At 54.0% G+C, this 10,748-nt stretch overlaps 4 protein-coding genes across 4 annotated transcripts; 3 read left to right on the top strand and 1 right to left on the bottom strand.

Moving 5' to 3' along the window:
* Window positions 1-206: 206 nt before the first annotated feature.
* Window positions 207-1,520, bottom strand: UV8b_07241 (uncharacterized protein; the record flags this gene model as incomplete). The annotated part of the gene is made up of 3 exons (XM_043144738.1): window positions 207-1,306; window positions 1,365-1,439; window positions 1,493-1,520. 3 exons carry the CDS (start codon window positions 1,518-1,520, stop codon window positions 207-209), a joined length of 1,203 nt encoding a protein of 400 aa, XP_043000673.1.
* Window positions 1,521-2,013: 493 nt separating this feature from the next.
* On the top strand, window positions 2,014-2,841 carry UV8b_07240 (uncharacterized protein; the record flags this gene model as incomplete). The annotated part of the gene is made up of 5 exons (XM_043144737.1): window positions 2,014-2,106; window positions 2,207-2,268; window positions 2,335-2,416; window positions 2,564-2,654; window positions 2,738-2,841. The coding sequence occupies 5 exons, from the start codon at window positions 2,014-2,016 to the stop codon at window positions 2,839-2,841; spliced, it is 432 nt and encodes a 143-aa protein (XP_043000672.1).
* A 1,864-nt stretch (window positions 2,842-4,705) lies between these two features.
* Window positions 4,706-5,760, top strand: UV8b_07239 (uncharacterized protein; the record flags this gene model as incomplete). The annotated part of the gene is made up of 3 exons (XM_043144736.1): window positions 4,706-5,156; window positions 5,243-5,662; window positions 5,729-5,760. 3 exons carry the CDS (start codon window positions 4,706-4,708, stop codon window positions 5,758-5,760), a joined length of 903 nt encoding a protein of 300 aa, XP_043000671.1.
* Window positions 5,761-9,164: 3,404 nt separating this feature from the next.
* Window positions 9,165-10,019, top strand: UV8b_07238 (uncharacterized protein; the record flags this gene model as incomplete). Its single annotated transcript, XM_043144735.1, has 1 exon — window positions 9,165-10,019. One exon carries the CDS (start codon window positions 9,165-9,167, stop codon window positions 10,017-10,019), a length of 855 nt encoding a protein of 284 aa, XP_043000670.1.
* Window positions 10,020-10,748: the final 729 nt, after the last annotated feature.

Here is a 10,748-nt window from a genome sequence, read left to right as displayed (position 1 = left end):
AGAGAGAGAGAAAGGTAGTTGGCATGCAAGAAAATAATATAGTATTGTATCCCCTGATTGAGCAAGCTCAACCTTCAATCACATCTTCATAAAACGATACAAAGTCAAGACGTAGACATTACTACCTGTTGCGCCGTTGCCAAAAACATGAAATATGTGCGTCGCAACGCATCAGTGTTTTTTTTTTTTTCCCTGCGAATTGGCTTTCAAACCTTTGCCTTCTTGCCTTTGCCCTTGCCAGTCTTGCTCGTCTTTGTCTTGGCAGCGGCGGCGGGAGCAGACACAGCCTCCGTCTCCGGTTCTTGCGTCAATGGCTTGTCGCATGCACGGATACTGGCCTCGGGTTTAGCTGCCCCGTCATCAGACGGGGCTGCCTCGATGGCTTTGAGCTCCTCGGGTCCCTCTTGGCCATTTTCGCCATTGTGCGGCGCCGGCACGTCTTTCAGATCAAACGCATCGTATTCGTAGCCCATGTCCTTGTACTTGGCGGCTTGTTTTGCTCTCCTGCCCTTCTCGCTGGAAGCTTTGAGCTTCCAGGCGGACTCACTGCGTGGCTTCTGCAGCTTCAGACCTTCCATCTTGTTCCTCGGGACCGCCTTGAACCGTCTGTTCGCCCCCTTGAACAGATCCTCGTGCACCCGCTCCTTGGGAATCGTCTTGCACTTGAGGATGTGGCCGAACAGCAGGTAGTTGTCCATGGTCTTGGCGACGATTTCCGCAGTGCTGGCTTCCTCAAACTCGACAAAGGCAAAGTGCTTGCTGGCGCCGGTCTTCTTGTTCCTTGACAGACGAACGCGCGTGACGGTGCCGAACTGGGAGAGGTACTGTCTCATCTCGTGTTCGTAAAAGCCGTGGGGAATGCGCCCGATGTACACAACCCCGGGTTCCCCAGTAGCCTTGGCCGCGGCTTTCTCCAGCTCCTTGGCCGCTGATGGGATTTTGCCAACGTCTTGTCCGCGCTTGAAAGCCGGGCCCTGATCGACAGGCGCCTCATCCTCCGAGTCTACCTCAGCAGCTAGTTCTTTGACGTTGTCGTTGTCCTCGCCGTCTGAGGCGTCGGATTCATCGACTCGCAAGACATTGCCGTCCTCCTCTTCTTGGGCCTTCTCTGCCGGTTTGGCGTCGTTTGCCGGCTTGGGTTTGTTTCCCGGCTTGGGTTCGTTAGCCGGCTTGGGTTCGTTTGCCGGCTTGGGTTCGTTTGCCGGCTTCGGTTCCTTGTTGGGCTTTTTACCGGGCTTGGTGGCAACGGGGGTCTTCTTGACAGGCTTTTGTTTCTTAACCGCGGCCGGCGACGCTTCCTCAGTCGCTATGCAGCGCAGTCAGCATTGTTGCGGGAGGAACATGCCGCAATCGAACGGCTCTACCTTTTCTCTTTCCCTTGGGCGCAGGTTTGTCCGCGGCTTTGGCAGATCCACTGCTCTTTAAGGCTTCGGAAGTGGCTAGAAACAGTGTTCAGCAGGAGTCAGCCGTGATGATAATATTGGGCACTCACATTTCCTCTTCCTCAGTTCTGGTGCCATTTTTTTTTTAAAAAAAAAAAATTCCCCGCTGGTGTGGTATTTGCAAGCCCAACTACTTGTCAGTGCAAAGCAGGGACAAAGTGGCTCCAGTGGGCGACGATTTTAGAAAAGGCAGAAAAAAAAAAAAAAAAAAGGAACCAGCTCTGCCGGGCTGGCGAGCGGTGAGGGGCGCTTATCAGCGTATCGGCGGTTAGTGGGTGGCGGGGGCTTTCAGTGCCTATCTAAGGACTGGAGCGTCTGGGCTGATGGCCTATAATCGGCAGCTACAGCACGTTAGCGGGCCCGTGTTTGTTAGTTCAAAATTCCAGTCATGCATGTATGTTGCCTTGCTCACTTTCGCTTTAGGCATTTACAGCCTCAATGAGAACGCCGCCATCCGTCAAGGAGTCATCGAAACTATCAAGACTTGGTGTTGCGCAGCAGAGGGGTCCGGATCGACAGACAGGCCCTTCCACGCCAAGCCGTCCGTGGAGGCTATAGGATTCCCCGTACCATGAGTGAAGTTCAGGCCGAGCTCTCTCAGGAGGAGATTTGGGATGACTCTGCTCTCATTGACTCTTGGAACGAAGCCCTAGCAGAATACAAGGTATTTGGTTTTCTTTTCTTTTCTTTTTTTTTTTAAAAAAAAACTGCTGTTTATTTTGGGAGCCTAGGCAAGGAAAGAGTATTCACTGATGCGAGGGTAGAAATATCATAGTATACACGTCAAAGGGGGAGGCGTTGGGGATCTCGAGCCCGAGAACTCGCCGTGAGCATCAGCTGCATAGATTTTCTTGGGACCACAGTAACGGCAAACTGACCGAATCCGCTGCAGGGAGGACCAGCGTCTCAACCCAAGCAAACAGCTGCCGGCGGCTGAAGGCGTCCCTGCCCGCAACCGAGCTTCGGATGGCACCGTAAGTGTGTTCGAGGATCATGGCGAGCGGACCAAGGCTCGATCATGGTCGATCCGGCAGGCATCGCCGAACCTTGTTTTAGTTTTGAAGCCCTTTCCTCTCCGTTCTCTTTTACATAGGACTTGTTGCCTGATTATAAAAACTCAGATCTCTCCTGCCGAAAAGGCTGATGCGTCACAAGATGCTGCAAAGACACCCGTCCCCGTTGCTCCTCCGCCTCAGGCACTTTTGGGCTCGAGTAAGTGTTCCCCCGGTGATTGGGACATCAACAACACAAGGCGGAATGGACGTGGGCTGATTCGCGGCAACCGCCTGGGATAGTACGAGACGAGGGACTCAGGAAATTATTAATGTCGTGGTACTACGCGGGTTATTATACGGGGCTTTTCGAGGGACAGCAGCAAGCCCAAGGGCCGCATCCTTGAAGGGCGGGTATCGCCAGACCTGTTCTTTCCGTCTTGCTCCCCAGCGAGCGGCCCACAATGGTGGTGAGAGCGAAAAGGGAGGCGAAGCAGCCCCGAGAAAGCGAGAGAGAAGGGCGCATCGGCAGCCCGTGGCAGAGTGGGGTAGGGCTGCGGTGATGCGACATCGTCTGTTGCAAAACCAGGGAGGGGGTCATGGAGCGTGTTCGCCATGGCCCGGTGCCTCTTGCGTGTCAGATGTTGAAGCACACGAGGGTAAAAAGTCAAGCCGTAAAATGCCGCCCAACGCCGACGCCGACGCCGCGGCGAAATGGCGTGGCAGGACGCCAAAGCCACACGTGTCTGCAACTTCGAAAGGACATTGAGCATGGGGGTTTTGATGATGGAATTTTCTGATTCTATCGCAGCTGGCTAGATCTGAAGTCGTGCGCTGCTGCTGTCGCGAATCCAGCATTGGCAAGGGCAGCTGGTGTTGATATCGCCAAGGATGGTACAGTAGGGACACGAGCTTCTTGCTCCTTGCTGCTGAACTTGTCGTGTTTTCCGCTGGCCGCGCAAGGCAGAATGCTGTTTCTCGAAAACACATGTGCTGCGACCCGGGAAATGTGATGTCGCTGCTACTCCGTACATTCCATGTAGTTGCTTGCATGTGGTTTCTGAAAATGGCTTCCAGGGTTTACAGGTTTTGTTGCACCAGGCTATTTAGGAGGTACTTGGGGTGGTGCGGGGCGCCGCTGTCAAGGCGGACGCGGCCCCGCACTAGTCCGCAAACGGCAGGAGCTGGGAAAAGCCTTCGTTTCACCGTTTGCGTCGGCGGTTTGAGGCGGCGACATGCCAAACCCGACTGACCGTTTTGATTCCTGGCCCGGAGAAACACCAGCGTTTGCCCGCCATGATGCAGGGCCAGGAACAGCAGCCATGAAGGACCTTTTGGCTCCAGCTGCCTCCCTGCCAAGCTGCCCCTCAAAAGCCGCGGCTGGGGCTTCACGTTCCAAGTTTCGGTCCCGAGTAACCCAAACGGGCAAGGACAGGAACGGCTGCCTCAGACGAGACAAACTCTCCGAAACGGCACCTGAGACAGATCCGTCACAGAGCCCACGCCGGCCATTCCACCTCTGTATTCATCTTTTGATGTCCGTGACAGACTAGCCCCCCCCCCAAGACGGGATGTGTTATCCAGTCGCGGCTTCACATACACGTGCGCCCCAGCACCACCTCTCGACTTGGAAAACGCTCGCCCAGCATCCTCACACCTAGCCTGACGGACAGGAGGCATCGCCGCCGCCATTCATGTCTTGGCCAATGGCCCCTCGGATTCTAGTGTAAAACCTGGGAACCCCCCCCCCCCCCCAGCTGGGGTGGGGAAGGGGGAGAGCTTGCGCATCTTGCAAGACTCGTGGTGAATATAACATGTATCAAGCTTCCCCGAACCTCGAACCAGCCGTCTTGTTTCGTCTCGTATCTTTCTTTTCTCTTCTTTAGTCTTTTGGTGCTTTTCCGCTTGTAGGTTTCTTTTTCATGGTTGCCGCTGGCTTAACCGTCCTTCTCTCTTCTCCAAACGTGATCCAACGCCAGCCGTCGTCCAACGAGCAGGTCCTCCGTGCGCATCCTTCTCTCGTTGCCCGCTCGCCCATGAACAAACGTCTGTGAGAAAGAAGCGCCAAGGTCTCTTCTCCCCGTCTCGCCACGATTTTAGTTGGTCGTCATTGAAACCAACAAGGCTTCCATAATGAAGCTCTCGTCGACAATGCTTGTGGTGGCCGCTCGGATGGCAATGGCCGGTCGAGTGGCCAACTTGTTTTCTCCGCGGATTATTCCTCGCCAAGACGAGACCGAATTACATGATCGGAGCGTCGCCATTCAAGGAATGAGTGGGTACAGAATCTCCCCGAATGCTCTCTCCGAGGTCATCATCATCTGGGTAAACCTTGGGAATGGTTCTCCTGTCACGACTGTCAATCAAGCCATGACGGTCACAAAGACCGTCACTGCTGGTCCCGGAGGAGCAGTCACTCCCCTGCCCGGGTACGGTGCCAGTACCACTGCTGCTGCGCCTGCCAAATGTGCCACTCATACCGTCAAAGTCGGTGGCCCTGGGGTCCTTACGTTTCAACCATCGGAACTGAACAATATCCCTGTTGGCGATATCGTGGTGTTTGAGTTCTTTGCCCAAAACCACACCGTTACTCAGTCTTCCTTCAACATCCCTTGCAAGGCTTTGGCTGGTGGAATGGACTCTGGATTTCTCGCCAATCCCAACAACACCGTTTCGCCCCCTCCCCAGGTCGCCATGCAGGTCATGACTGCAAAGCCCCTCTGTAAGTCGACGAGAAGCATGCCCCTCGCTACCTTTCCTGACGAGAAAAGAGTCCGAGGCCGGAGTCTGGACTGACATCGCGTGTAGGGTTCTATTGCCGCCAAAAAGGTCACTGTGGTAAAGGGATGGTCTTCTCCATCAATCCCACCGCCGACAAGACCCATGCCATGTTCCGAGAATTGGCCATTGCTCAGAATGGCACTGGTTCCGCCACCCCCGTTAGCGGTGGCAAGTCAAGCGTGGCCCCTCCGGTTCAAGCTCCTCAGCAGACCCCAGATGGCGGACAGAGGTGTTCCGGGACTTCCGTTGCCGGTCCCCAGTCGAGTGTGGCTCCTCCAGGTCCTGCTCCCCAACAGACGCCGTATGGCGAACAGGGAGGTTCCGGTCTGACTTATGGTAAAGGAACTGTGGGAGCCGATGGATCCTGCACGTGCGTTGTCGCCTGCAGTGCTGGATCATTCCCTGCAGTCCAACCGCAGGGCGTCGGGGCATGTGGAGGGATGGCGGGTGAGTCTTTGTGTTTTTCCTCCAGCCATGCTTCTGGCATACCTGGTTTGCTGACTATCTGATCAGGCAGCCTGCCAGTCATGGACTCCATGTCATGAGGGGGTTGAAAGCAGGAAAAGAAAAAAAGCGGCTGCCTGGACGGATCCGACTCGGGTTGCGGTCGTAACAAGAAGCAGCCTGTATATGTAATGGACGAAATGACTGAAACTTTATTCTAGAGGCGTAAAGGCATGTAGGCCAAAGGGATGGAATGGCCATTTCTCTTTGTTTGACCATGCTTCCTCGTTTGTGGAAACTCGATGGATTCTGGGCGACATGCAAACCGGAGTTGAACTCTGCACATCAGAGATTACAAATTCTGTGCGCAGCTATTTGTATCCTTACTTTTTTTTTTTTTGATATACTCTTGGAATACCCGGAAACCATTGTCTTGGAGGGATAAAGAAGCTTTTCAATACTGTTCATGTTGCTGCTGGGGCAATAGCGGATCCTTGCACTTGTGTTGAGTAGGAACAGTGCCAACAGCAGATAATGGTTAGTTTATTAAACGCCTAGGGCAAGATGATTTGAAGCGCCATTTCAGACAAAAAGAAAAAAAAAATGTCACACGCCCGGCTACGCCATTGCTATCCTTAATCAAATGTGTTACCTCCAGATTCTGAGCACGCCGTGTGAACAAGTGCGAAGGTATGAGTATCGTGTCATGTCGTGGCAGTGGCCTAGCAGACCAAGTCGAGATTTCTACGCCGCTGTCGTCTGATTTCAATTTTTGCCACCACCAGCAGCCTGGGCTTTCTTGGCTTCAGCTAATTGTCGAGATGAAAATGTCAGCCGTTGGCTCAACACCCAACATTGGCTTGAGGGCTACATGTACTGCATTTTTTTCAGGAAAGAAACAAAGGGCGTGCGGTAGGGGTGCTTCTTCTCTTCGTACCGGCTGCCTGCTTCGCTCGCATAATGTCAGCGGCGCTTTCCTTGGCACGCTGCATTTCGGTGCCGCTCATGTTGTTTGCCTTTTTCTGTGTGCAGCCATTAGCGACCGAGTCCTTGGCCCCTCATGCTCGCAGCCCTGAAGGCCGTTGTCGCCGCCTTGCAGTCAGTTTGCCAGAGGGGAAATCTACGCACGACAGCAGCTTGCTTCTTCTGGTTGGCCTCGCGAGCCTTGTCACGCTGATTGCCTCGAGCCATATTTTTGTCTTGCTGCTTTGCGTCGGGAGCCGGGGAGAGGCGTGGGATCGGCGGCCAGAGGGGGTTAAGAAGCGCTTGTGCAGAGAGTAGGGGGTAAAAAATTCGCAAGGCCAAAAGAGAGGGAGACGGGGCAAAAAAAAAAAGAAAGAAAAAAAAAAAAGAGATAAAAGGCAGAGAGGATGGCGGGGAGGTGAGGCTGCGGGTGGCCGACGATGAGGGTTGGCGCAGCCAGGACGAGCCAATCGGGCTTCGCGTGTCGAGGTCTCGGACCTGGTCCATCATCGTGGCGCTTGGTTAAGCGCAGCCGCCGGGGCGGCATGTCGCGGTGGCCGGAGAGGAAATGCAGGATCAAGTGGGCATGGGAGGTTTTTTCATTTTCATTTTCATTTTTGTTATTTGATGCAACTGATGGTTTTATGCACGGATTTGTTACGAGTGGTTCAAGACAGGAACCGTGGCAACATGACGGAGACGACCAAGGTACGGATACCTTAGGTACTTGGCTGGCCGTGATGGGGGTCGCCACTCGGTGACTCTGTGAACAGGCAGTCTGGGAACTCCATTGGTGAAGCGGGAATGCAATGGACAGGAATAAGCTTTTTGCAGACCAGCTATTCGCATCCAAACGCAGGAGGCGTAAAACAGTGATGCTGTCTTGTCAAAGGTTCAATGTTGTCTCCACCAAGTGGCCTGGCCCAGGATCAGAACCAGCCATGCTGGCATGGCATGATGCCGTCTTCACTAGGCGCCGTCGGGTGGCGCCAGAGCGTCAGACTTATTAGCCTGATGTGGTGCCAGACGTGCCTGATGCCGGCGTGTATTTGTCCCAGTCAAGGGGGACCACGAGCTTAAAAAAAAAAAAAAAAAAAAAAAAAAAAAAAAAAAAAAGAAAAAGAAAAGAAAATGACGGTTTGACCTAGCCTAACAGCTTCGGGGCCCTTGTCATGCGCTTCCGCTTGCGCTGGTCGGTTGCATCATAAGCAGGCAGCTGCAGGCACCTGCCTGGCAGCAGCCGCCAACTCCTGCCGCTGTAGCGCCCTTTGTCTGTTCTGGGCTTAGCTCCAGGTGCCCCATCCCCTCCATCCCCTTGCTCATGTCGGCTGCCATTGATAGCCGCCCTCGGCGATGGACTTCATTGAATTCTTGTCGACTGTGAAACAGCGCACCAGCCGCTCCGAGCCAGTCGATCTCGACTGAACGGCAGACACATGAGATTCGCTTGATTTGCTTCTCGCGCGTCTGGCCACAGCCCGTCTCCATTCCCGCCACGCATTCGCATTCGCATTCATTCATTGGGTGTTGGGAAACCCGCCGTGCCGCGCCCGCTTCACTGTTTCCATCCCCCTCGAAAACAGAACGCGCCCGGGACGGAACATAGAACATGGACCATGCCATGGACCACGGACCTAGCAAGGGGCGGGCACCACAGGCTGGACGCACGCACGTCACAAAGCCCTTCTGCTGCTCTGCTGCACTTGCTTGCCGCTCATGACCAGGGCGCCGACACTTTGAAACAAGGCACCCTCTTCTCGCCGTACGTCCGTCATGGTCATGATGCTTCTTCTGCCGCCGTCCACGTCGTTTGCTCCCCCGATCCAGGGGGTTGGGCTACGGCAGCCCAAGTCATGCGCTGCTCGCCCTCCCTCGTCGTATTACGGGACGTGTCACAGACGCTCAGCTGTGGTATTTGCCTGGGCAGAACAGTCCAGCGCTTCTGTCGAGAGCACGGCCCCGGCCTGACACGGGTGCGAGAGACTCCCCGTTTGCTATGCTGCCGGTTCTTTGATAAAGCACGCTGCCATGTGCATGCGTTGCGTTGCGTTGCGTTGCGTTGTCAACGTCGAAACAAGTAAACGAGTGACTTGTTCCCGAGGTTGTTAAAACCCATTCACCACCAGCTGTCGCAAACTCTTTTGGACTTGTTCATCTTTCCTATTCAACTACGTCGACAATGGTATACTGACCAGCAACCCCTGCGATTCTTCTTTTCCTTCGTCTTTTCCCTTTCCCCCTTCTCTCACTTCAAACTTCTGCTTCTCTCTAGACACCGTTGCTGGAGCTGGCTCCTCGCATTTCTCCCCGTTTCTATAATCTCTGGTTGATTTTCGCTACGCCTTGGCAATCGTTTCCATCAAACCACCAGGACCCTATCTCGCTGCTCAAATTTAACTCGAGTTTTCTTTTTCTTTTTCTTTCTTCTTCTTTCTTTTTCAACCCCGTTGGTAGGTAAAAGTCGATGCTAAAATGCACCAAGTGGATGTTCGCTTGCTGATCCCACGTTAGGAGCACCGCGCCCCAGCACCCTTGGAGCGAAATGCCATGGATGATCGTCTTTAAGCTGATCAAGATGTTCAAGCCCGAGTACATTCAGGGTGTTGGCATGGTCGTTTTGCAAATATTGCGCGTATTTACCGTCATTACTCTGGCCGCCATGTGTGCCTCCTACTGGGTTTTCATCGTCAAGGTGGACAAGCAGCGTGCATACTTTGTCTTTGAATGCACGTCACTCTTCTTCACATCACTGCTCCCCATCGTCCTCATCGTCTCCGAGTTTCCCCTTGTCAGATTTGTCCGGCGATACTTCAGAGAAGCTTGGCCGATGTTGTCCGACAGCTACGGCCTCGCATGGCTGGGATTCTCCATGGTCTTGCTAAGTTGCAACATGTTTGGCAACCTCAACAAACCAGCGAATGACGCAGACAAGCTGGGACCGCACTTCTCCAAGCTTGTGCTCGCATCTGCCATCCTGGGATTCACCTTTGGCGTCCTGAACCTGGTCTGCTCTTTCGTGTGGAGCGACGCCAAAGAGGGCATCAACTCGCGCGACATTCGCGCCAACGGAACGCTGGCGAACAACCGTCGACAGTCTCTGCCAGACTACTCGTCGACCACACGGTCCAACTCGTTCAAGGAGCTTAGAGACGAGAAGAAGAGAAGCAAGATGCTGTCTGGATTCTTCAGCAAGGGCAAAGGAACTGGTGAGAAGACATTCAACCGTCCCATCATTAGCGCACCTATCCAGGCTCACCAAGATGTTGAGCGCGACGCTGGCCGTGTTGATCGAGGAAGCCCAATCGCCCCGAACGTGCAGCGGCCGCCCACTGCCTTGCACCCGGCAAACAGCCGCCGAAGCAGCGAGTATTCAGTGGCGGACATGAATCGCTTCTGAGCTTTGCTGTTCAGAGCTTGACGGGCAAGGCGAGCCGCCGAGACTTGCGTACGGGGTCGCCTTGGAGAGTGAGGGGGGAAGGGGGAGGATCGCTCATAGAGCGTTGGGCTTGCAAGCACGAAAATACCTACGCAAATACTTGAAAGGCTTTACATTATGCCCCTGTAAAACCATCACGTTTCCTTTGTTCAATCTTCTCAGTTGCTGCGTCGGAGGGCGATTTAGGTTGTGTTTAGCACCACTCTGAATAGGAATTGCAAGGTGAACAAGCACGAAATCAAGCAAGTAATGGAAGTGAATCTCATAGGCCGTGGCATGGACTCCACTCAAGCCCCACCCAGCCTCCCAAGCACGTGACCCTGCCCGTTTCCCTAATTCCAACGTACGTGCCTCCGCGGTACCGAGTAGGTAGGTAGGTAGTTGGCCAAACGTCTTCTCTTGCCGCCTCCGCAAACACCTCAAGTTCCCTCGACAATTACTCCCCCCATCTAACCGTACTGAAGTGACATCGGCTGCTCCGTCAAAAATCCCAAGGATAGCGTTCGCGATCCACGACCCTCATGGCTGCTTAGACTTGTCTTTCTGTGATTGCACGCACTCAGACTTCCCCATTCATCCGTCCGCCACGCGATCGCGCAGATACAAAACTCATCGCCCTGCACTGTTCTTTGGATACACCACATCTTTATCTAGAGCTACGGAGTCGACTATCCAATAACTCTTCCAAAG

Source organism: Ustilaginoidea virens, chromosome 6 (genome assembly GCF_000687475.1).
Source record: "Ustilaginoidea virens chromosome 6, complete sequence".
Lineage (NCBI taxonomy): Eukaryota > Fungi > Ascomycota > Sordariomycetes > Hypocreales > Clavicipitaceae > Ustilaginoidea > Ustilaginoidea virens.
The sequence above is the reverse complement of the archived record's forward strand: the minus strand, read 5'-3'. Positions and strand labels throughout refer to the sequence as shown.